The 26501-nt window shown below is 41.0% G+C and overlaps 1 protein-coding gene across 1 annotated transcript; it reads left to right on the forward strand.

Annotated features, from left to right (window-relative positions):
- The first annotated feature begins 20 nt into the window (after nucleotides 1-20).
- C14H9orf24 (chromosome 14 C9orf24 homolog) lies at nucleotides 21-25714 on the forward strand. The gene is made up of 7 exons (XM_047524860.1): nucleotides 21-155; nucleotides 19633-19777; nucleotides 22069-22184; nucleotides 23116-23191; nucleotides 23422-23656; nucleotides 25008-25094; nucleotides 25566-25714. The coding sequence occupies exons 1-7, from the start codon at nucleotides 21-23 to the stop codon at nucleotides 25681-25683; spliced, it is 912 nt and encodes a 303-aa protein (XP_047380816.1). The 3' UTR covers nucleotides 25684-25714.
- The last annotated feature ends 787 nt before the right edge of the window (nucleotides 25715-26501 follow it).

A 26501-nucleotide genomic window follows, 5' to 3' on the forward strand; every position in this document is an offset into this window, starting at 1 on the left:
AGCATCCCCAAGAACTCACCATGTTCCTCTTCTCCCATAAGACCAAGACCCCCATCAGCACCTACAGTGACTCCTACAGGGCTCCCACCTCCATCAAGGAGGTCTATAAGGACCCACCTCTGTGGGCCTGGGAGGCCAACAAGTTTGTGACCCGGGTAAGTGGAGATTTGGGGAGGAATAGGCCACAGTATATGGCCATGTGTCTGGATGACTGGCAATGTGTGGCTGTCACTATGTGTTTGTAATTGATAGCTTTATGCATGTGTGTCTTTTATTCATTTGTCTAGGCACAAAATGTACCATGGAATGTAAAACAGTGTAAGTTCTTTCCTTCATGGATCTATACCAGGATAGGAGGTGGGACGAGGCAGATAATAAAGAGTTTTATAAATTGTCAGAAGTGCTATAAAAGAAATAAACAGGGTATAAAATTAGAAAGGAGAGGTTAGGGCATGGGAGACCTTTTTCTTTCCTTTTTACAGCGCTGAGTGCTCTACTACTGAGTTACATCCCGGGCTTAGATCTCTTTCTCTCAAGGTGATGTTGAGCTGAGACTGAAAAGATGAGAGAGAACTAGGCTGGTGAAGGGCTGAAACAATAGAAAAACTGAAAGTTCCAGAGTGATTAGAAAGTACAAAGGCCTGTGATTGTCTGTAGGATAATCCAGAAAATGTCCTGTAGGCTTGTCTTCATGCACAATCTCTTTGTGTCTGTCTGTGTTTGAAGATGAGTAGCCAAGTGGGTCTATGCAGCTTTCACCAAAGGGAGAAGAGATCTGGAAGTCTAACTGTAACTCCACTTAAGAGAATTGGTCCACAGGTACCATCCAACAAAACTTTGCTGAGTATTTTCTTGTGTAGTCTCTAGGGATACAAAAAGGAAAGGCCAGCCCCTGACTTTAAGGAGTTCTCAGCAAACAGGTAAGCAAAGTCAGGTTGCTGTATGTGGCCATGCACCAGCAGAGCAAGCACTGACAGGAGTGCCAGGAAGGGAAGAGAACTCCCAGGTCCTGGAGTCTGCTGAGTGACAGCACTCTTCCTACAGAAGAGTTTTGAGAAGGCAGCCTGGAAAGTTCAGCCCTAACTGGAACTGAAGCTGTTAGAGCAGAAAGACAGCATAGGCTGCAGACCAAAAAGAGCCTTTATATTATGTTGAGGAGCATGAAAGTGTCATGGCTGAGTTGTGATTTAAGCCACTGTAGCCATAGTGTCACAGAATTGGACAGGTTGGGGACAGGAAGGCCACTGAGAAGTGAAACAGGAAGAGGAGTCAGGCGTAGTGGTACACACCTATAACCTCAGCTACTCCAAAGGCTGAAATGGGAGGATCACAGATTCAAGGCTAGCCTGGCCAATTTAGCAAGACTGTCTCAAAAAAATAATAAATAAAGGCTAGGTGGATAGGTCAGTGGTAGAGCCACTTGCCCAGGTCCTGGGCACAAGGTCCTGGGTTTGATCCACAGTACCACAAACAAAAAGGAAGATAAGGATATGGGTAGAAGATAATAACAAAAAACTGCAGTAGTAAAAACAATGAATTTTAAATAGGTTTTTTACATTTTTTAAATAATATATTTTGTCTAACAACAAAATAAGTATATGCTCAATGCAGAAAATGGGGATAACTTAGAGAATCATAATAAAAATGGTCCAGCCAGACGTGGTAGTGCACACTGTAATCCCAGCAGCTCAGGAAGCTGAAGCAGGAAGATCCCAAGTTCGAAGTCAGCCTCAGCAATTTAGTGAGGCCCTAAAGCAACTTAGCAAGACCCTGTCTCAAAATAAAAAAATAATAAGGGCTCAGGATATGGCTCAGGGATTGAGCTCCCCTGGGTTCAATCCCTGTTCCATAATCCCACGGTCCAAAATAATCACTGTTAATACATTCTTAAATGCCCTTTTAGGAAGCAATTTTTTTTTTACAAAAATGGCATATTGTACTAATATTTTAAATCTTGCATTTTTCACAGTCAGGTATATTTTCCTGTGTCAAAAATTTTTGCAATGTAATTTTATTGACTATATAGTATTCTTGTTACATGTGTACTATAATGTATTCAAGGAATCATCAGAAATTTAGATTTTTTTATAAAATGTTGCTAGTATAATCATTATTCTACATATATCTTTGTACACATCTTCAACTATTTCCTTAGGATAAATTCCTATACATGAAAGTATCAGAAGGATATATACTTTTTTTTTAACTTTTGATATATGCCTCAAATTGCTATAATAAGGTATGTAATAATTTACACTCCCTCAAGTAAAATAAGAGAGTGCCTACCTATATTTCCACTTCCATAAGAGGAAATTTTAAGAAGTAGAGGGCTGGGGATATAGCTCAGTTGGTTGAGTGCTTGCCTTGCAAGCATAAGGCCCTGGGTTCAAATCCCTAGTACCGCAAAAAAAAAAAAAGAAGTAGATCAACAGATCTTAGCGACTATTTTGACATAAAGCTGGAGAGGTTAGGATGACTTCTGGGTTTTTGGCCCTGGCAACTGGAGGAATGGTAGTGCTACCAAATGAGATATGGAATAGCAGATTGGAGACTTGGAATTCATTCTGGGACACAAATGCTTGAGGTCATCCAGGAAAAGTACCTGGTAGTTAGCTAGGTACATAGTACTTGCCTGAAGCAAAGGAAAGAGGCCTGGGCTACAGACAGAACTTGGAGTTTTCATCATATAAATGGTAGCTGGAGTGATAGGAGTGGATGAGTTTGCCAAAAAAAGAGTGAGAAAATGGCCAAGGATAGAACTTGGGTGAATATTAACATTCAAGGGGTACATAAAGAAATAAGAATCATAAAAGGAGACCGTTATAGCCAGAGAAGAGGAAAAATCAGAGACACCAATAAAGACTGAATTATTCAACAAAGGTCAGTGTGAAATGCTTCTGACACAGAAAGGGATCCTTCAGAAATAGTAACTCTTGGTAACGTAGTCAGACAGCTTTAGTGCCCAGAGAGGAGTGAGTCAGATCACCATGGGAGTAAGGATGAGGAAAGGCTTCTGTCTCTGGCAGTGTGGTGGATAGTCTGAAGGCCCCTCCTGCTTCAAAACAACTAAGTTTGCATAAAAACTAATTCTTATTTTGTTTTGGACTTCTTGGGGGTAAATGGTAAATTTACTAACAACAAAATAAATATATGCTTAATGCAGAAAATGGAGAATAGGACAAGGATTGCACTGAAGACAAATGCCAATATTGGCATTGTAGGCTGGAGCGTGGAGAGGTGGAGGAACTAAATCTGTGAACTTCCAACTGAAACAGAAGGTTCAATGTCTCTAGCTCCTTGCCACCCCCTACACCACACACACACACACATACACACACACACACACACACACACACACACACACGAGAGAGGAGAGAGAGAGAGAAGAATCTTCTGTGGTGGAAAACATTTTCAGTGTAGGTCTCCAGGCATCCTTCAGAGTAAGGCCAAACACAAGTTCACAATAAGAAATATAAGCAAGCAAACAGCTGGCATAGCTCAGTGATAGAGTGTTTGCCTAATCTGCACAAGGCCCTAGGTTCAATCCCCAATACCAGAAGGAAAAAAGAAATCCACCATATTACAGAATCAGCAGAAACAACAAACAGCAGACTTAGCCACCAAGGTCTTCAGAAGATGAAATTAACAAGGCATACAAAATATTTTGCATTTTTAATGTAAATCAAAATAAGCAAGAAACAAGAAAATGTTCTTAAAATTGAGCAGATAAATGTACAAAAAAAAAGTAGAAAATTTAGAGTGAAAATGTGTTGGTAAAACCTAAAACTCAGTGAATGGGTTAGAGAGCAGATTAGACACCCATGAAGAGTTTCAGTGAAATGAAAGATAGATTGAAGGAAATTTCCCAGGATGAAGCAGAGAGAGACAAAGAGATGGAAAATATGAAAGAAATATTTAGCAATATGAAAGATAATGAGAAGATTCCACACTCATCTAATCAGAGTCCCAGAAAGGAAGGGACAGGGGAAAGAATAAGCATTATCTAATGAGAAATAAGCTTAGGATTTTCCAGAACTAGTGAAAGAAACAAATCCACAGATACAGAAGAAAGAAAAGAAAGAAATTTCACAGTCAGATACGTTGCAGTGAAACTACAGAACACCAGCTTAAAATCAAGCAAAGAAAAGAATTTTCTAAGCGTCATCCTTTCAAGAACAGACATTTACAGGAAAACGAAAATGGAAATGTTGAACTGAGGGTCATTAGCTCACTGGTAGAGCATTTGTTTAGCATGCACGAGACGCTGGATTCAATCCCCAGCACCCCCATCACACACAGACACACACACACACACACACACACACACAGATTTACTATCATCAGATCTATGAATTATAAGGGAACTTATAAAGGCTATATTTTGAGAATAAGGAAAATGATCACAGGAGGCAAGTCTGAGATGCAGGAAAGAATGGTGAAAAACTGGTTTTAAAAAAGTTGAATTTAAACAGACATTATCTCTAGAAAATAATTATAAACGAGGCTCAGAGCACAGACTTGTAATCCCAGCACCCTCAGGAGAATCACAAGTTCAAGGCCAGCCTCAGCAACTTAACAAGAACCTGTCTCAAAATAAAAATTGGGGGACTGGGGATATAGCACTGCAAAAAATAATAATAATAATAATAAATAATAAAAAAAAATAAAAATTGGGACTGGGAATATAGCTCAGTTGGTAGAGCTTGCCTTGCATGCACAAGGCCCTGGGTTCAATCCCCAGCACAATAAATAAATAAATAAATAGGGTTGGGTATTTAGCTCAGTGGTAGGGTGCCTCTGGGTTCAATCCCCAGTATGGCAAAAATAATTAATTTAAAAATTATAGAGCTGGGGAGATAGCTCAGTTGGTAGAGTGCTTGCTTTGCAAGCACAAGGCCCTGAGTTCGATCCCCAGTACCGCAAAAAAAAAAAAAAAAAAAAAAAAAAAAAAAAGAATTTTAAAAATTATAGTGGTTTTTAATTTGTAACATTTAAAGAAAGAACCAAAATATTAGGAAACAGCAGTATTTAAGTTAAGAGTATGACAGGGTTAAGATGTTTCAAGATTGTTCTAAAGAGGTTGTAGCCAGGCGTGGTGGTACATGCCTATAATCCCAGTGGTTTGGGAGGCAGGAGGGTCATGAGTTCAGAGCCAGCCTCAGCAACTTAGCTCAGTAGCAGAGTTCCCCCAGGTTCAATATACAGTGCCAAACAAAACAAACAAACAAATTTTTCTAAAAAGGGTATAAGATGTAGTTTTGTACTGCCCACAAGCTGGAACTACACTTTCCAGAATTCCGTTCAATAAGGAGTTCCCAATTGGCCATAAGAGAAATTTGCAATGTGATTTAGAAAGTATAAATGAAAGAGCAGTCATCTTCACCCTCTGAAAGTTAACACAGGGTACCAACCACTGTGGGGCTTGTGCACAATGCTGCTAGTCCACCATACTGGCCTTCAGCTCCCACTGGTCCTCCTCCTTCAACTTCTTCCTGGGCCAGGTGTGTATACAGCCACTTGACAAGGCACCAGCTTCTCCTGAAGGCTATCCATATCATCAAGGTTGGTGGCAAACGCAGGTTTTGGGTTATCTCCATGGGCTCCTGTTTTTCCCTGCTCTTCCCTACTTCATGTCCAACACTCTGACTGCCAGCCAGTAACTTCAGGCTCAAAATAGATACAAAGATAACAGTCTTGTGGAGTTTATAATTATGGAAAATCTAAACCCTAAAAAAAAAATCCTTATGCTACATTATGCATAGTAGTTCTACTTCTCTGATCCAAACTTGACTGACATAGATATAATAACAAAAAGCTGAATAAGCTAATTATAGATAAGAGAATTTCAGATGAAACACACATACTTTTTTAGATGGATAGCTACATAAATAACAAAGTTTCAATTTGCCAGGAACATATTATAGTTCTTAAATTTGTATTGACCTAATAGAATTACTAGAAAGAGAAGGTGACACAACCCACCATATTAGATTTTTCTTTTGAGTTTTTATTATTTTAATTATATAAACTCATGGAGTACAGTGTGATAATTCAGTACATGTGTACCATGTATAATAATCAAATCAGGGTAATTAATATTTCTCCTTATTTGTTTAAATTTCTGTTTAATATGTAATAAATGTAGACCTTTATGAGGTACCAAGTGACACTTCAAGACACATACAATATGTACTGATCAAGTCAGGCAACTAAACTTTAACACAATTATTGATAGCTCAACCAGACTCCCCCAAAAAAGATAAAGATCTAAAATACCTGAAAACATAATTAATACACTTGATTTATTGAATGTAAATAGAATGCTGACCCTATAGATATAAGCATATAAGGAATACTATAAAAATTGACCAAGTACAAGTCCATAAAACAAATATTAATAGAACTTGAAGATTGATGGTATACAAAACAACTCAACCCTCAATGCAATTAAATTATAGATAAGCAACAAAAAGACATTTTAAAACAAAATACAAAAAAATACTCTAATGGATCATATAAGAAATCAAAACAAATAGAAAAATACTCAGAACTAAAAAGACTGTACATAAAAACTTGTGGGGTGAAACAAGTTGTAGAGAAAAACCTATAAATGCTTGCCTAAGAAAAGATAAAAGGTGAAATATTAAGGAGAAGAGTATCAAATTTAACAAGAGTGGAAAAAACAAGTGAAAGAAAATAGAATAGAGGTAATAAAAATAAGAACAAAACTTAACTGAAGATTCAACAAGACTAATAGTCAAAAGTTGATTCTTTGATAAAATAATAAAATAGACAAATCTCTAGAGTGATTAATTAAGGAAGGATGAGTCACTGACAAATAAAAGGGTCTAAGCAAAGCATCGTGGTGCACACCTGTAATCCCAGTGACTCAGGAGGCTGAAGTAGGAGGATTGCAAGTTTGAGGCCAGCCTCAGAAACTTAGAGAGGCCCTAAGCAACTGAGCAAGACCCTGTCTCAAAATAAAAAATAAAAATGAAGGACTGGAAATGTGGCTCACTGGTTAAGTGCCCTGGGTTCAATTCCTATACCAGGAAAAAAAAAAAAAAAAAAAAAAAAAAAATATATATATATATATATATATATATATATCTTTAATTAAACAGTTAGGTTCCTCCAAATGTTCAAGGATTCAAGGAACGGTTTATTTAAATCTTCCAAAGAACAGGAGAAAAAAGGATGCTTCCTAACCAATTCTGTGAAGCCAGTATAATTTTGATGCAAAACTAATAAAGAACAGAATAAGAAAATTATACATAAATATAAAAACCAAAATTCTCAATAAAATATTAGCAAACTGTATCCAGGAGTGCATAAAAATAAGGATCATTAACATAGAATGATATATATTTGTTTCACAAATGTGAGGATAGTTGAATATTAGAAAAATAAATGCCATTTATCACATTAATAATTCAAGAAGAAAAGCCACAAATCATTTCTAATACACTAAAATTAAATGTACAAGAGTGATACTAGAGGGGTAATAAAAATATTCTAAAACTGGGTTGTGGTGATAGTCACTAATACTTGAATTGTACACTTAAACAGAGTGGATTTTATGGTATGTAAATTATACTTCAACAAAACTATTCAAAAAAAAAAAAAGAAAGAAATAGCAGTTGACTTAAAAAAAACAAAAAAACAAAAAAAAACAACTTAGCAAACTTACATAGGAGTGAACTTCCTAACTTGTTAAAGAATGACATGACATACACCAAGGAGCCAAGGGTAGTGGCATATGCTTGCAGTCCCAGCAACTCAGGAGTCTGACGCCGGAGGATCACAAGTTTGAGGTCAGTCTCAGAAACCTAGGGAGGCCCTAAGCAACTTAGTAAGACAATGTCTCAAAGTAAAATATAAAAATAAAAAGGGTTTGGGTTGTGACTCGGTGGTAGAGTACCCCTGGGTTCAATCCCCACTACTGATAAAATATATTTTATATATGAAATACCTAAAGCATATAGCCAACATCACTCTTATAGTTAAATGTTAGAAGAATTCTTTTTAAAATTGGGATAAAGGGGCTGGGGCTGTAGTTCAGTGGCAGAGCTCTTGCCTAGCACCTGTGAGGCACTGGTTTTGATCCTCAGCACCACATAAAAATGAACAAATAAAGGCATAGTATCCATCTACAACTACAAAATTTTTTTTTTTTTTAAATTGGATAAAGACAAATGTTTTAGTTAGCGTTTTCACTGCTGTGACAATTGTGGAGGAGGAAAGGTTTATCGGAGGGCACACAGTTTCAGAGGTCTTCGTCCATGGAAGGCCGGCTCCATTCGCTGGGGCTCCAGGTGAGGCAGAACATCATGGCGGAAGAGCATGGCAGAGGGAAGCAGCTCACATCACAGTGATCAGGAAGCAGAGACTCCAGTTTCCAGATATAAAACATATACCCCATAGCCATGCCCCAATTCCCACCTCCCCCAACCACACCCTGCACTTCAATTAATCCCACCAGGGAATAATTCACTGATTGGGTTAAGACTCTTACAACCCAATCATTTCTCCCCTGAACCTCTTGCATGGTCTCACACAGGAGCTTTTGGGGGACACGTGTCATATCCAAACCATAACAGCAAGGATGTTTACTATCACTACTTTTATTCAACATTATACTAGAGGTCCTAACCAGGACAAGGAGAAAAGAAAAATAAAAAGATGTAAAGATTTGATTCCCAAGCACCACCAAAAAACAAAAAACAAAAAAAAAAGAAAGAAAGAAATATAACTGTCATTATTTATAGATGAAATAATTAGTATGTATACAACCTACACATTATTAGAATTAAGAAAATTTAGAAAGTTGGATGAATATCAGATCAAAAGCAATCACATTTTCTTATACAAACAAGCATGATTTTAAAAATACACATTTATTCAAGCAACAAAAAATAAAAGAAATAAAAATTGGGAAGATACAAGATGGCAGACAAGAGGAGGCTGCGTTCTTTGTCACTCCATAACAAATGTTATGAAATGACACTTTGTCATTTCAAGCAGAGGATATCTGTTTCTTTGTGAGGCAGTTTTTCCAGCTTACTGATCCCCTGCTGTTTACCCCTTTTGTCCACTGAGATCACCTGCAGTCTACCAGCAAATCGACTACTTTTTGAGTGCAAGATTGCGCACTGTCTTGTGCCTACCATCCGCCATTTGCCTGCCGCTTGCCTGTCCATCACCTGCCTTTCACCTACCCATCACCCACCGCCTGAGGTTCACCTCCCAATCGTCGGACAGCAGTCAGCAGACTGACCACAGACCACCAGTGGAGCACCAGCTGCCTGCTGTTTTCTGGAAGTTCACTGTCACAGTACCTGCAGGCTTGGTTACACCTGGCTGCCTCCACTTTGAGACAAGAGCCAGGACTTGTAGGACCCCTGGCTGAACTGATTGAGTCCCGTCTCCAGGATCCCTCAGCCCGACAGATCACTCCCTGCCTCCAGGGCCCTCACATCACTGACTGCGCCCTACCACCAGGACTGTCAGACCAACTGATTGCACCCTGCCTCCAGGATCTCACAACCAGACCCACCACACCCCACCTCCAGGACCTCCAACTGACCACGCCCACACCCCCGAGCTGCAGCTCTCCATTTGCCAACACATTTGGAAGCCACAGTGGCCATCTTGGATAATCCTGGAAGCTGTATCTCCCATCTTTGGGTGGGGCAAATCCCATCCTGAGATGCCTGCTGGGGACTAGAAGCTCATTGTCAGGTACCTCTCATGCATCAGGCTACTGAAGACTGGGAGGTTTGAATACTATATGACTGTTATAGTGTAGATTTTCTTTTTTCTCCTTATTGAAAAATTTTAAGTTTTTATTTCTTTACTTTTCTCGCTCTCTTTTCCTTTCATTTACCTGTTCCCTCAGAGTCTCTTTCTCCCTTTTCCTATGCTAACAACCGATTTCTTTTGAGTACACTCTCACTCTATGATCTAGAACTTCTATATATTCTTTTCTTATCCCATTAACAGCTACAACCTCCACCTCTCAGCATCCTCTTTGTCCTCCATTAGAAACCGTAGATTTTATTGCAAATTTATTTGTTGTACTGAAGATAATAATTGAACTCATTCTGTTTATTATGACAATATTGTTAATGTCCTCATAGGGGCTATTTGGTTTCGGGTTGCATACTGTCTGAACTGGGCACTGCTAATATTGATCTCCCCCTTAAAGAAAAGGTTTTGGAAACCTATAGGGCCACTATAAGCCTATAGGGGGAAATCTGCAATACCCCAGATCTGCACTGCTAGAGGGGAAGATACATGAACAACATGAAAAAACAAGGGAAGAAAATGATCCAAACAAATCTATATTCTATATTAATAGAATCCAGTGACAGTATGATAGAAGAAATGTCAGAAAAGGACTTCAGATTATACATGATTAAAATGATTCATGAAGCAAAGGATGAGAGAAGAGAGCAAATGCAGGCAATGAATGATCATACCAATAAGCAGTTGAAAGAGCAACTGCAGGAAGCAAAAGATCATTCCAACAAAGAAATAGAGATTCTCAAAAAAAAAACAGAAATCCTTGAAATGAAGGAAACAATAAACCAAATAAAAATTTGAATGAAAAAAAAAATTGAATGGAAAGCATCACCAACAGACTAGACCACTTGGAAGACAGAACCTCAGACAATGAAGACAAAATATTTAATCTTGAAAGTAAAGATGCCCAAACAGAGAAGACGGTAAAAAATCATGAACAGAATCTCCAAGAACTATGGGACATCATGAAAATTTAAGAATTATTGGGATTGAGGAAGGCACAGAGATACAAACCAAAGGAATGAACAACCTATTCAATGAAATAATATCAGAAAATTTCCCAAGCCTGAAGAATGAAATGGAAAATCAAATACAAGAGGCTTACAGAACACCAAATGCACAAAATCACAACAGATCCACACCAAGGCACATTATAATGAAAATGCCTAACATTCAAAATAAAGATAGGATTTTGAAGGCCGCAAGAGAAAAGCATCAGATTACATATAGGGGGAAACCAATACAGATATCAGCAGATTTCTCAGCCCAGATCCTAAAAGCTAGAAGGGCCTAGAACAACATATTTCAAGCTCTGAAAGAACATGGTTGCCAACCAAGAATCCTATACCCAGCAAAACTAACCTCCAGATTGGAAGATGAAATAAAATCCTTCCATGATAAACAAAAGTTAAAAGAATTTACAAATAGAAAGCCTGCGCTACAGAACATTCTCAGCAAAATATTCCATGAGAAGGAAACGAAAAACAACAATGTAGGTCAGCAAAGGGAAGAACTACTTTAAAGGAAAAACCAACCAAAGGAGAAACCAAGTCTAGTTAAAAACCAAAAATAAGCCCAAATGACTGGGAATACAAATCTTATCTCAATAATAACCCTGAGCATTAATGGCCTAAACTCATCAATCAAAAGACATAGACTGGCTGAATGGATTAAAAATAAAGACCCAACAATATGCTGCCTTCAAGAAACTAATCACATAGATAAGGACATCCATAGACTAAAGGTGAAAGGATGGGAAAAAACCTACCACGCACATGGACTCAGTAAAAAAGCAAGGGTTTCCTTCCTTATTTCAGATAAAGTGAACTTCAAGCCAAAGTTAGTCAGAAGGGATAAAGAAGGACATTTCATACTGCTTAAGGGAACCATAAATCAGGAAGACATAACGATCATAAATATTTATGCCCCAAACAATGGTGCATCCATGTACATAAAACAAATCCTTCTCAATGTCAAGAATCAAATAGACCACAACACAATAATTCTGGGTGACTTTAACATACTGCTGTCACCACTGGATAGATCTTCCAAACAAAAACTAAACAAAGAAACCATAGAACTCAATAATATAATCAATAACTTAGACTTAACAGACATATATAGAATATTCTATCCATCAAAGAGCAAATAAACTTCTCAGCAGCACATGAAACCTTCTCTAAAATAGACCATATGTTATGCCACAAAGCAGCCCTTAGTAAATGCAAAAAAATAGAGATACTACCTTGTGTTCTATCAGATCATAATGGAATGAAAGTACAAATCAAAGACAAAATAAAAAACAGAAATTATTCCAACACCTGTAGACTAAATACTGTGCTATTGAACGAAGCATGAATAACAAAAAAAAAAAAAAAAATCAGGGAGGTGATAAAAAAATTCTTAGAGGTAAATGAGAATGATAATACAACATATTGAAATCTCTGGGACACTATGAAAGCAGTACTAAGAGGAAAATTCATTGCATGGAGTGCATTCAAGAAAAGAATAAAAAGTCAACAATTAAATTACCTAACGTTACAGCCCAAAGTCCTAGAAAAAGAAGAACAGAACAACACCAAAAGTAGTAGAAGACAGGAAATAATTAAAATCAGAGCTGAAATCAATGAAATTGAAACAAAAGAAACAATTCAAAAAATTGACAAAACAAAAAGTTGGTTCTTTGAAAAAGTAAACAAAATAGACAAACCCTTAGCCACACTAACAAAGAGAAGGAGAGAGAAAACTCAAATTACTAAAATTTGTGATGAAAAAGGAAATATCATGACAGACACCACTGAAATACATAACATAATGAGAAGCTACTTTGAAAATCTATATTCCAACAAAATAGAAAATACTGAAGACATTGACAAGTTTCTAGAGACATATGATCCTCCCAAGCTGAACCAGGAGGACATACACAATTTAAACAGATCAATATCAAGCCATGAAATAGAAGAAGCCATCAAAAGCCTACCAACCAAGAAAAGCCCAGGACCAGACAGATTCTCAGCCAAGTTCTACAAGACCTTCAAAGATGAATTCATTCTAATACTTCTCAAAGTATTCCAGGAAATAGAAAAGTAGGGAGCCCTACCAAACTCATTCTATGAAGCTAATATCAACCTCATACCCAAACCAGGCAAAGACACATCAAGGAAAGAAAATTTTAGACCAATATCTTTGATGAATATAGACGCAAATATCCTTAACAAAATACTGGCAAACCATATCCAAAACATATTATGAAGATAGTGCACCATGATCAAGTGGGGTTCACCCCAGGGAATGCAAGTTTGGTTCAACATCCATAAATCAATTAATGTAATCCATCATGTCAATAGGCTTAAGGATAAAAATCATATAGTTATTTCAATAGATGCAGAGAAAGTGTTTGACAAAATACAACACCCCTTCATGCTCAAAACACTAGAAAAAATAGGGATAGCAGGAATATACCTCAACATTGTAAAGGCTATTTATGCTAAGTCCAAGGCCAACATCATTCTTAATGGAGAAAAATTGAAAGTATTCCCTTTAAAAACAGTAACAAGACAGGGATGCCCTCTTTCACCATTTCTATTCAACATCATCCTTGAAATACTAGCCAGAGCAATTAGACTAAAGAAATTAAAGGGATATGAATAGGAAAAGAGGAACTCAGTTGTCACTGTTTGCTGATGACATGATTCTCTATTTAGAGGATCCAAAAAACTCCTCCAGAAAACTTCTAGACCTCATTAATGAATTCAGCAAAATAGCAGGATATAAAATCAACACACATAAATCTAAAGCATTTTTATTCATAAGCAAGGAAACATCTGAAAGGGAAATGAGGAAAACAACTCCATTCGCCTTAAATAAATAAAATACTTGGGAATCAATTTAACCAAAGAGGTGAAAGATCTCTACAATGAAAACTACAAAACATTGAAAAAAGAAATTGAGGAAGACCTTAGAAGATGGAGAGATCTCCCATGTTCTTGGATAGGCAGAATTAATATTATCAAAATGGCCATACTTCCAAAGGTGCTATACAGATTTAACGAAATTCCAATTAAAATCCCTGACATTTCTCATAGAAACAGAAAAGGCAATCATGAAATTCATCTGGAAGAACAAAAGACCCAGAACAGCCAAAGCAATCCTGGGCAGGAAGAGTGATGCAGGAGGTATCACTATACCAGACCTTAAACTCTACTGTAGAGCAATAGTAACAAAAACAGCATGGTACTGGCATCAAAATAGACAGGTAAATCAATGGTACAGGATAGAAGACATGGAGACATACCCACATAAGTACAGTAACCTCATACTAGACAAAAGTGCCAAAAACTTACAATGGAGAAAAGAGCCTCTTCAACAAATGGTGCTGGCAAAACTGGAAATCCATATGCAGTAAAATGAAATTAAACCCCTATCTCTCACCCTGTACAAAACTCAACTCAAAATGGATCAAGGATCTAGGAATTAGACCTGAGACCCTTCACCAAATAGAAGAAAAAGTAGGCCTGAATCTCCATCACGTTGGCTTAGGACCATACTTTCTTAACAAGAACCCCCCATAGTGCAAGAAATAAAAGCAAGAATCAATAAATGGGATAAGTTCAAACTAAAAAGTTTTTTCTCAACACAGGAAACAATCAATAATGTGAAAAGAGAGCCTACAGGGTGGGAGCAAATCTTCTCCACACACACTTCAGACACAGCACTCATCTCCAAAGTTTATAAAGAACTTGAAAAACTTTGCACCCAAAATACAAAGAACCCAATCAATAAATGGGCTAAGGAAATGGGTAGATACTTCACAGAAGAAGATATACAGTGATCAACAAATATATGAAAAAGTGCTCAGTATCCCTAGTAATTAGAGAAATGCAAATTAAAACCACCCTAAGATTTCATCTAACTCCAATAAGAATGGCTATTATCAAGAACACAAGCAATAATAAGTGTTGGCATGGATGTGAGGAAAAAGGCACACTCATACATTGCTGGTGGAGTTGCCAATTGGTACAGCCACTCTGGAAAGCAGTCTGGAGATTCCTCAGAAAACTTGGAATGGACCCACCATTTGACCCAGCTATCCCACTCCTCGGTTTATACTCAAAGGACTTAAAATCAGCATACTACAGTGATGCAGCCACATCAATGTTCATAGCAGCTCAATTCACAATAGCTAGATTGTGGAACCAACCTAGATGCCCTTCAATTGATGAGTGGATAAAGAAATTGTGCTATATATACACAATGGAATTTACTCGGCCATAAAGAAGAATGAAATTATGGCATTTGTTGGTAAATGGATGAAGCTGGAAAATATCATGCTAAGTGAAATAGGACAATCCCAAAAAACTAAAGGCCGAATGTTTTCTCTGATAAGTGCATGACAATATATAACGAGGGGGCGTGGCAGGGGAAAGAGAAGAATGAAAGAAATTTGGATGGTGTAGAGGAAAAAGGGGTGGGTGGGGTGGGGATGGAAAAACAGTAGAATGAAATAGACGGTATTATCCTATGTATATGTGTGATTACATGAATGGTGTGAATCTACATTGTGTACAACCAAAGAAATGAAAAGTTGTACCCCATATGTGTACAATGAATCAAAATGTGTCTGTAAAAATAAAAAATATTTTAATTAAAAAAAAGAAATGAAAATTGTGTTCACAACTGTATGGATAGCCAGGCTCCGTGGTACATATCTGTGATCCTAGCAATTCCCTTTACTAAAGCTAGAGGATTACAAGTTGGAGGACAGTCTCTGAAATTTTAATGGGGCCCTGTCTCAATAAATAAAAAGAACTGGAGATGTAGCCCAGTGGTAAAGTGCCTCTGGGTTCAGTTTCTAGTACCAAAAACAAACAAACAAAAAGCTCTATGGATAAATCTGGGTGTGGTGCACACCTATGTTTCGAACACTCCAGAGTCTGAGGCAGGAGGATCACTTGAGTTAAGGCATTAGAACTAGCCTGGGAAACATAGTGAGACCTGTTTAAAAAGAAAACAAAACAAATAAATTAACAAAAAATCTGTGCTTGGTGCGGTGATGCAGGCCTGTAATCCAAGCAACTCAGGAGACTGAGGCAGGAGGATCCTAAGTTTGAGGCCAGTCTCAGCAACCAAGAAAGACCCTCAGAAACTTAGTGAGACACTATTAAAAAATAAAAAAGTGGACTGGGGATATAGCTTAGTTGATAGAGTGCTTGCCTCGCAAGCACAATGCCCTGGGTTCAATTCCCAGCACTGCAAAAAACTAAAAATAAAAAGGACCAGGGATGTAACTCAGTAGTAAAGTGCTGGGTTCAATCCCCAGTATCCTCCCAACACACACAAAAAAATAATGTAGGAGTAATATTATGAAACCTTATTTAATTCTTTAGAAAATACTTAAATACCCCAACACTGAAAAAAAAAAAAAACTAAATAAATGAAGATATATAATATGTTCATGGATAGAAAGAGTAACAAAGATTCCATATAATCTGGTTAAAACCTCAACAGGATTTTATGAGAAATTTGACAAGAGCAAAGGCCCAAAAATATAGCTAAAATGAATCTGAAGAAGGGAACATATGCAGATATTGATGTTTATTACAAAGTTATTGAAATCCATAAAGAATAGTATTAATATAGACAAATTGACTAATGAAATAGAATATATCAGAAATAGACCCACGTATATTTGGAAGCAACATGCATTTGAAAATAAAGCTATAGAAAAATGTACGAGGCTTGGGATAACATTAAAAATCTGTGGAGAGCCAGGCATGGTGGCACATGCCTATAATCCCAGTGGTTCGGAAGGCTGAGGCAGGAGGATTTCGTGTTTAAAGCCAGCCTCAGCAAAAGTGAGGTGCTAAGCAACTTAGTGAGGCCCTGTCTCTCTAAATAAAATACAAAATAGGGCTGGAGGTGTGGTTCAGTGTTGAGTTCCCCTGACTTCAATACCAAAAAAAAAAAAAAAAAAAAAAAAAAAAAAAGTATGGGGATAGATAGACTACTCAGTAGGAAAATTGGTTATCCATATGGATAAAAATAAAATTAAGTCCTAATTCACTAAACATCCAAAATAAGCCCTGACAGATTAAATATGGAAAGTAAAACTGTCTAGCTTTTAGAAGAAAATACAGGACATAATTTCTGTTATCTGAGAGTATGGATAGATTTTTTTTAAATCCCCCAAAGCACTAATCATAAGAGATTAATAAATTTAACTCTATAAGTTAGGAACTTCTGTTCATTTAAGACACCACAAAGAAAAAGACTGAAGCCACAAACTGAGAGATTTGCAACATGGAACTGATTAATATATAGAATAAATAAAAACTATAATTCTCTGGTTAAAATTGAACACATATGTGTTTTAACTCCTTCCTGAAACCCTCTAAAACTCCAGTAAATGAATGTTTAAGAAATAAAGTCACAAAGATATGGTGAGAAAGAAGGGATAATGGCAAGAAAATTTTGGAAGATGAAAGTATGGTAGATCAGTAGTAACTAATATAACAGATCCGAGAAATCTGAATCCAAAGCCAGCAATAGAAATCCCAAGACATAATTAAATTTAAAACTGCAGAACTTCCAAACTGCAGAATTTCCAAAAGGCTCAAGAATTGGTAACCCTAGGCTTCTCTGGAACAGAAGATGGGACAGGACCAAGGCTAAAGTAAGGATTATTTTAAAGCCTTTAAGAGGTAGTTAAACCCACTAATCCCCCCTTCTATTCCACGCCAAAGGGTAACTGCCTGCCTCTGTCTCTGCAAAAGTCACAGGCTTATTTTTGGCATGGATCTCAACACTGGGAATACAAGTTGAGGACAGGGTATCACACTTAAAAACAGGCAAACCTCCATGTACTGAATGCTAAAAACCCCTAGCACCCCTCTTCTACCTAGGTTCTCACAACACCGGCAGCTTGGTTACTACCCTCAGGCCAAAGATTGAAGGAGTCTTCTGAAGAATCTTCTCAGTTCAAGATGAAAGACATACAGATACTGACATTGGAGTTTTGGTGGTTTTTTTTTTTTTTTTTTGGGGGGGGGGCGTGGGTAGGTACCAGGGATTGAACTCAGGGGGACTTGACCACTGAGCCACATCCCCTGCCCTATTTTGTATTTTATTTAGAGACAGGGTCTCACTGAATTGCTTAGCACCTTGCTTTTATCGAGGCTGGCTTTGAATTCTTGAGCCTCACTATAACAGGCATGCGCCACCTTGCCCGGCTAACATTGGAGTTTTTAAGAACAATCAAGCTAGGTCATCCCATGGTGATGCTGACAGTGGACAAAGCCAACCCACAACTCAAAACCTTCCATAAGCTCTTTTAGTCTGCTACATGTGACTATAAAGCAAAGACTGCAGACCTTTGAGGAAAACCTCTAACAAAAAAATTGATGATGTCTCTGAGTTCATCTAAATGACTGTTTTTGTATTTGTGAGTGGTAGGTGAATATGGGTGTGTAAGGCTCAGGGAAGTGCTAAGTCATTGGGTCTCTGCGCTTGTGTCTCCCACATTCTGCCCTCCACCTACACAGCAATCTGACTGTGCTAGACCTGACCACAGAACAATGTAAACTGAGCCAAGCACAGTGCTGCATACCTGTAATCCCAGTTACTCAGAAGACTGAGGCAGGAGGATCACAAAGTCAAGGTCTAAGCAACTTAGTGAGACCTTGTCTCAAAATAAAAAATAAAAATGGCTAGGGATGTCAGTTCAGTGATAAAAAATGCCCCTGGGTTTAAACCCTAATACTGCAAAAAACAAAAACAAAAATAAAAAAAACACCACCACAATGTCAGCTGAATACAGATGATCCCAGAAGCCCCTGAGTTGAGGGGTATTCCAGGTAGGCTTCTGAAAGTCTGAAAACCACCAGGTCTCAGCCCTGGCCAAGGAAAAGGAAGCCTCTGCCCTTAAGATCATAAAGAGCAGGTGTTGGTAGTAGTGTTACTGTTCCAGCACCCATTAGGTAGTGGTTTGACTTTGCTGAGTGTCCCCTACTTATGACCCAGCTGCCTTTTCAGACTAGCTGCCTACAGAGATCTGTGGGCCAAAACCTTACTGGGCATTCTGACCTCAGCTAAGAACAAGGGGGCCTCAAAGGGAGGTCTTATTCTGGGTTTCCACAGATCTAGTCCAACCAGGAGTGATGAGCTGAGATGAGGTGAACATCAAGAAGCAGAGAGACGTAGGGCCCAGAGCAAGAACAGGAAAAAGATCAAGATAGAATGAGAACCAGGACAGAGGAAGGGTCAGGGTCAAGGATAATACTAAGACATGATCAAAAATCAAAGCAGCAGAATCAAAGTTGGCCAGAGACAAGGAATTAAATTTTAAAGTAGATGCCCCACCAGCCCCATCCATCAGCCCTCCTAATGATGCAAGATTCCCAAAAAGCTGAGAAACCTGTATAAGGGCAGCTCCAGAGGCCTATTGGCCCTGTTGGAAGAGACTCAGGCCCTGATCCCAAAGAGCACATAGTCCAGAAGAAAGAGAACAGGAACACTCAGCTCTGACCTTCAAGAGCTCCCAGTTTGGAAATGACAGAAATGAGAAGGTCAGAAAACCAATCTGACTAGGAGCAAAAACCTGGCTCCAAGCCCCAGCCTCAGATGGAAAAAGAAAAAAAGAGGAAAGAATAATTCAAACAAGAAACAGTGCCAAGGAATAAAGATTGCCATAGGAATCCCTCTTGCATAGAGAGGAGGATTGGAAACCTACCAGAGCCAACCTTCTCAAAAGGGGTTGGATTTAGGTCTGGCAAGGACCCAGTGCTGGGGTCTCTATACAGCTAGTCACTTCTCCTCTCTCCCCTTGCCCAGGGTCTGACTCAGACTATGGAGCGGCACGTGGACCCTGAAGCTCTGCAGAAGATGATCAAATGTGCTACCCAAGACTATGGCTATAAAAGTTCCATATCGGGTCATCCCTACTTTCCTGAGAAGTACTGGCTGTCTCAAGAGGAAGGTAGGGACTCATTCCTCTCCCTACTCTGACACCAGAAGAGACACCAACAGTGACCTGCAACCTGAATTCCACCCATGACCTACACCTTTTCCCTAATTAACCACCACTCCAACTTAACTCTTAATCACCTGTCCTGACCCCTGGAGGAGATGAACCGGGCCCCACTTTTGGGAATTGCCCTCTCTGGAGGGGAGAAAAAAAAAAAAAAAACTGGAAAAGCCCTGGGTCTAATCCTTAGAGAGACAGAGAGAATATTAACCTCCACCACACAAATCCTGCAAATGTTCCAGATGCCACCTTCTCCCATCTTCTTAGCAACACTGCTCCATCTATTCTCTCCATTTCTCCTGCATCCACTACCTTTCCCTCAACCTGTAATATTTTCTAATTTTTCCTGCCTAAAAATTTTCTTGTTCCTGTCCTTCACAGCCAAGATTCCCAGAAACATAGTCAATATCCATTGTCTGTACTTCCTCACCCCTTCATACCTTAATGAGAAATTCTTTTCTCTGTGCTTAAGTGTTTATGATCTGTCTCCCAGTCCAATCCAAAAGAGGCCAATAGTCTTGTCTAATTCATAGCTGTGCCCCCTCTCTCAAGGGGCTTCAGAGGTACCAATTTTCATAAGCATTTGTTGACTACTTATGATAACTCCAAATTGAAATTAAGAGTTCACATCTCCTATATTTAAACACTAATATTGCACTTCCAAACCCATAGGATTTCAGTCTACCCTCTGAGACCTACCTTATACCTACCCTAAGCATTTCACTCTTCTGACCACTCTTTACTTCTTGAGACTACTTCCTCATTTGGCTTCTCTGATGCCTCACTTTCCTAGGTCTCTTGTGTACACACTATTGAAACATAGGGTTCTTCAGGATGCTATTGTGAGCCCTTTTCTCTCTTCTCCTCCCCCAATGTCAGGTTATCTAACCCATAGCTTTAATTACTGATAGTTTCACATTTGTATTTCCAGCCTTAACTTCTCCCCAGAATCCTTCTCATCTTTACCTGGATGTGCCCAAACTCAAACTCATTATATCTAACCCACCAACTCAGAACTCCAAATCCCAAGATGGCATACCTTCACCCCACCCAGCTCCTCTTCCTCTAGAACCTCTTTAATCCTGTCTCTCACTGCATTCTTTCACAGTGTTAGGGAGTGAATCGCAGAGGATCTTGTAAGTCAAGCTTAGGTGATGAGGACAGTGTTACAACATTCTAACTAGGGAAATACCTTGGTCAAATTTTCATTTGACAGCTTCTTTGTTGAGGTTGGATTATAGGATTTCAAAAATGAGGCAAGGAGATCAGCAGGCTAATCATAATAGTTTTTTTTATATGCCAGGCATTGTTCTGAATGTTTTATTTAGAAGCTGTTAATGGTACTCAGTGGTAGAGCACTTGCCTAACATGTACAAGGCCCTGGGTTTAGTGCCCCAGTATAGGGGAAAAAAAAGAAAAAGAAAAGAAAAGAAAAAGGTAAGATTTAAATCTCATAACAACCCTATGCTATATTATCACCTCATTTTAAAGTTGAGAAAACATACGGGAAAATTAATTAATTTGGTCAAGCTCATACATAGCAAATAATTGACAGAACTGAAATTTGAATCCAGGCAGTTCATTCTATTAAGCATGACATTAATATACTACCTCTGGGTTAAGGCACTACAGAGATAAGGAAGTTAAATCATGGGGGAAGGTCTAGAAGAGGGGATAGATTCAAGCAATTTTAAGGAGAAAGAATAGACATATCTTGGAGCCTGGATGTGGAAGATGAGACATATAATTGGGAGGAGTCTCCATTTTCAGTTTGGTTCATTCAAAGAGAAATAGAGCCAGGATAAAGAATGATCAGCACAATGGACACAGATCTCACACAGAAGCTTCCCTTAAGTGGGACATGGGCTTGATCACAATGTCAAAAGACAAATGAAGGGCTGGGTTTCTGGCTCTGTGGTGGTAGAGCACTTGCCTAGCATGTGTGAGGCACTGAGTTCAATTCTCAGCACTGCATGTATATGTGTGTATACACACACACACACACACGCGCGCGCCTGTGCCATTAATAGCTAAAGAAAGGTCCATTAACAGCTTAAAAAATACTTTAAAAAAAGACAAATGAGACCAGGATGACCTTGGGACTGAACTGAAGTATATCAATAAGGATCTGCTTTGTTCTGGAGATCAGAGAAGGAACTTGTTGGGGGAGGGGCTGATCCTAGGTGAGATAAGGAATAACACTGACAACTCCACCCCCTCACCCCACCCCCGCCCCCATGAAGAAGACAAATGCCTTCCAATCTACCTGGGCAATGACCGCTGCAGCACATGGAGGACTGGACCTTATAACAGCACCTACTGGAACAAGTATACCACCTGCCTTCCCCGACTGCCTAAGGTACCTACTGTGCCCACCACAAATGTCTGGGGTTTGGGACACACACACACACACACACACACACACACACCACCTCCCAACCCACATTGACTAATACTTCATCATTAGTTCCTCATTCTTTCCTACCAACAGTGTGCCACTTCCACATCTGTGAAACTAGGGTTTGTATTTTTTAACTGAAAAGGGAAGCTGGGGCTGGGTCCCAATCTCTGATCAGGCTCTGTGGGGAATGGCTGGTGTGCATCGTTGGTGTACTACCTTCTCCAAGCTTACCAACTGATCCATCTCCACTGGTCTGGTCACTGTGACACAAGGGCTGACCAAGAGGTCAATAATAAGCTGGATCTTCTTGCTTCACCTTCCCCTCCCTCCCTTGTGATGTGAGCAAACAGCAGGACAGCAAGGCTACTCAGTAGCAGTGCAAACATAGGAGACTCTTCCCAGGAAGTAGGAGAGAATCCCACCAAAGGCCCAGGTGACTGGCAGGAAATGTAAGACGACCCAACAGCAGGGGTGTTTAAGAGTAAGCTGATAGCTGACTGAACATTTTGAATTAGAACTTCCTCAAGAATCAGAACTTCTCACAAGGTCCCCCAGGCGATTCTGATGGGTAAGCATTATTGAAAGTCCTCCATTAGACACCCAGACACACTCGACAACGAGTGGTAAAATCAAAGGCAAATACTGCGGCAAGGTTGTCAGAGGCCCAGGCCAAAACCCCTCCTCCACCACAGCCCTTCTACCCTCGCCTCGCCCCCGCAGGCGGAGTAAACGCGTTGCCCAGCTACAGCCCCGAACACTCAACCCTGGAAAGTAGGGGAGCTGCGGGAAAGGCGCGGCCTGACGACCAGTCTAGGTGTTCTGAGAAGGCCCCCAGAAGGAAGCATCTCTTCCGGGTCAGAGCTTGAGGTAGCATGTGTGTCATTTCCAGGAGGCCGGCATGGAGACTGTTGTTCGAGGAATGCCGCTGGTGTGCCCTCCTAAGCCGGAGCGCCTCAATGCCTATGGTAAAGGGTGGTGGCAGTGGAGAGAGTGGTTATTGAGAGGGGAGGGGGAGGCCAGAGGAGGGCTGGATGAGGAACTGGAGGACAGAGGCCTAGGATCCTGAAGAAGGAAGGTGTAACTGTGTCTCTATTTGTTCGTTTTTGTCTCTGCCTCTCCTTGTCTCTGACTCTGCCTTTTCTCATCCCTGTGCCTCTGTCTTTGGGTCTCCTGGGCTCTGGACCCCCGGGCGCAGAGCGCGAGGTGGTGGTGAACATGCTGAACTCGCTGTCTCGGAACCAGCCGCTGCCTCAGATCACTTCCCGCTGCGGGTGCCTGGACCCGCTGCCAGGCCGCCTGCCTTACCAAGGTTACGAAAGCGCTTGCTCCGGCCGCCACTACTGTCTGCGCGGGTTGGACTGCTACTCCATTGGGGGACCTTGCACCGAACGCCGCCTGCGGCCTTTGTGCCCGGAGCTGCCGAGTGTAAGGTTCGCAGGACTCCGCCTACCTCAGCCGGACTCCGCCCCCAAACGAGCCCGGCCCCAGAGTCCACACATCTGGCCGCACACGCTGCATCCCACTATATTTCTAACTCAGTCCCGACTCCGTGCCAGCCCCGCGCCGGCCTACAACCGGGTTTCTCAGTTTACAGGTCCCAGAAAGCAAGTGAACAGCTAAGGCAGAGAACCTTAAGGTTTCCCCTAGTCTTCGACCCTGTCCCTCCCGAACTGCGGTCAGGTGAACCTGTGCCTCAGGAGGTCCTGCCGAAGGGTTTTTTGAGGATTCGAAATCCTGCACGTCAGTCCCATCTTCTTTCCACATATGATAGCCCTGACCCCTACCTGGTCTACAGTATGCGATGTTCTTCCTGGGTCTCGGGTCACCATCAGTAGAGGATGGGGTCATTGCTGAGAGCTAAGTGAGCAAAGAAATGACCGCATCACCAGAACGGCCTTGGCCTCTTCGTAGTCCCTCATCACCTCTGGGAATAGACATTCTTGTGTGTTACTGCTAAGGAAATGTTCCACAGCACAGACGGAGACCAGACTGCAACAGCGCAGCCTCCGTCCTGTAATCAGAGCCTGGAAGAATTCCTAAATTCCTAAATTGTGGCAGTTTAGAAAGCTGTGCAGAGAGGGTCCTGGGCCCTATTCCCAAACCCAGGGTGATTCCGCACCCCACCCCACCCCGGCCTCTCCTCAAGGCGAGAGAGGCTGATTCACTGGGTGAGACTGGGTCCTATTCGTCAAAAAGATACAGAGGCGGTGCTCGGTGGCATATGCCAGTTATCTCAGAGACTCTGGAGGCAGAGATCAGCCTGGGCAATTTAGCGAATTTATTAGTCTCGAAATAAAATGAGGGATGGGGAATGTAGCCCAGTGGTAGAGCACTAACTTAGCACGTGCAAGGCCCTATGTTTAATTCCCTGTACCACATAAACAAGATGGGGCTGGGAGGTAGAGGGAGGAGTGGAAAAAAGCCTAAGCCCCTAAGGAGTCTCAGAAAAGCTGCCTCTTCCATCGTGCTGGGAAAACTGCAGTCCCATTGCAGAGCTTGGGGGCTCCCAGGCCCTCCACGACTGGCCAACCTACCCCAGAATCCCGCGTGCTCCATCAGTGCTCTCCCTGAGTGGCAGAACCGAGGCCTTGAGAGGAGGGAACTTTCAGGGGACTTACCGCAGGCGGTGCCGCTGTGGGGTCTTGAAGGGCAAGGAAGGAGGGGAGGATCCTCGCGTTGGGACTGATACCTGAAGCGTCTCCCAGGTGCTGGCCTGGACTGTGGGGGATACCAGAGTATCAAAAGGCCCGATTCCTTCCTGCCCACCACTTCCTTCCCCAGGTGTATTTCGCCCTACGACCACCGACCCGGAATGCAATGTGCTGTTACAACTCCCCCGCCGTCATACTACCCATGTCCGAACCTTAGGTAAGTCTGAGGCACACACGTTCATTTACACACGCGCACTGGAGGTCATTCCCTTAGTGCCGCGGAGGTCGGGGGAAGGGACTAAGCTGGCGTGGAAATTGTCCGCTGCGATGCAACGACAGGAAGATGCCACCAGGAGGAGCTAGTGGCATGGGGAAGCCAAAGCTGGCACGAGATAAAGGACCCTACGAGACGGCAAGGCCAGTATCGAGGGATTATAGTTGGCAGTGGGTTGAGAGTAAAGGGCGTTGAGTTCCGGGCTTTCCGTAGAGTTCGAAGTCTTGGGAGTGTGTATTGGGTATCAGAAATTTAACAGCAGAACCTGAGGTCAGGAGTTCAGTGTGGGTCTTGTTAGAGCCCAAGGTCAGTGCTAGAAGTAAAATGTTGGGATAATATTAGCATCAAGATTTAGAGTCAGAAGTTCACCTTGATATATGAAGGTCCAGAGGGCTTACCCATCTCTCCCTACAGATGGGACACAAGTCACTTCAAGAAGACTGGTGGTCCCCAGAGAAACAACTATATCGTCCACCCTGAGTTTGTGTCCGAGACCTATCCTAACTACTGTTGTGACTACCATTGCTACTAAAGCCCGGGCTGGCCAGGTCAATGGGATGGAGCAATAAATAAACTCTCCACCCCAGATGCTGCCTCTTGTGTCCTTACCCAGCAGGATCTGGAAGTAAGGCACCATTTTGCCCAGCCCTGAACCCTCCCTACTCCCCTCTCAGTATTTCTGAGTACCCTCTTGACACATAACAGTAATCCTGTTAGCTGGTGTCCTCTTCCCCTCCACACCAGAGCCCAAATTAAGGGTGTGCATAACCATGCAGGAAGGACCCATCACCCCCACAAAGACCTTCCAGCTGACAGCTCCCCAATATACCCCAAACTTAGATGCTGGCCTACATCTCAGAGGACCAGAATCATCCTTTCCACAGTAACAGACTATCCCTACACTCAAAACACTTGCTCTCTGCTCCTGGAGTCTCCATTACAGCTTCCCAAAAGTCAGCTCAGACACCTTGCTGCTCTTACCAACCCAAGTCTAAAGGGTCCAAAACATAATTTTGGAGGATATCATGACCAAGAAATTTCAGATGACTAAACAAAGACCGGTTTCTCAGTCCCTCAGGGAACAAGGGGTGGAGTGTTTTGGAATCACCAGAATCTTCAGTATTTTCTTTTCTCCATCAAAGATATGAGATCTCAGAGTCTTGCCCCATCCCTTACTCCAGGAGAAGGGTTATGGCGGGGCACGCCCACCTCTCCAAACACAGGCATTTCTAACTAAAGGCTGTCTGTCACTAGGAGGACCTGACCCTATAAATAACTTGGGCGGGGAGGTGGACTGGGAGACGGGCTAAAACACTGAGCAGAATCCAGTCTTCTCAGTCCCTGACCTTG

The sequence above is a fragment of the Sciurus carolinensis genome, chromosome 14, assembly GCF_902686445.1.
Source record: "Sciurus carolinensis chromosome 14, mSciCar1.2, whole genome shotgun sequence".
NCBI classification, from domain to species: domain Eukaryota; kingdom Metazoa; phylum Chordata; class Mammalia; order Rodentia; family Sciuridae; genus Sciurus; species Sciurus carolinensis.

Bases quoted from the DNA above. Each gene is read 5' to 3' on its own strand.
- C14H9orf24 (XM_047524860.1), top strand. From the start codon at position 21: ATGTTCCTCTTCTCCCATAAGACCAAGACCCCCATCAGCACCTACAGT. The intron at 19,778-22,068 runs GTAGGGACTCAT...GCCCCCATGAAG, and splicing joins CTGGCTGTCTCAAGAGGAAG to AAGACAAATGCCTTCCAATC. The intron at 22,185-23,115 runs GTACCTACTGTG...TGTCATTTCCAG, and splicing joins GCCTTCCCCGACTGCCTAAG to GAGGCCGGCATGGAGACTGT.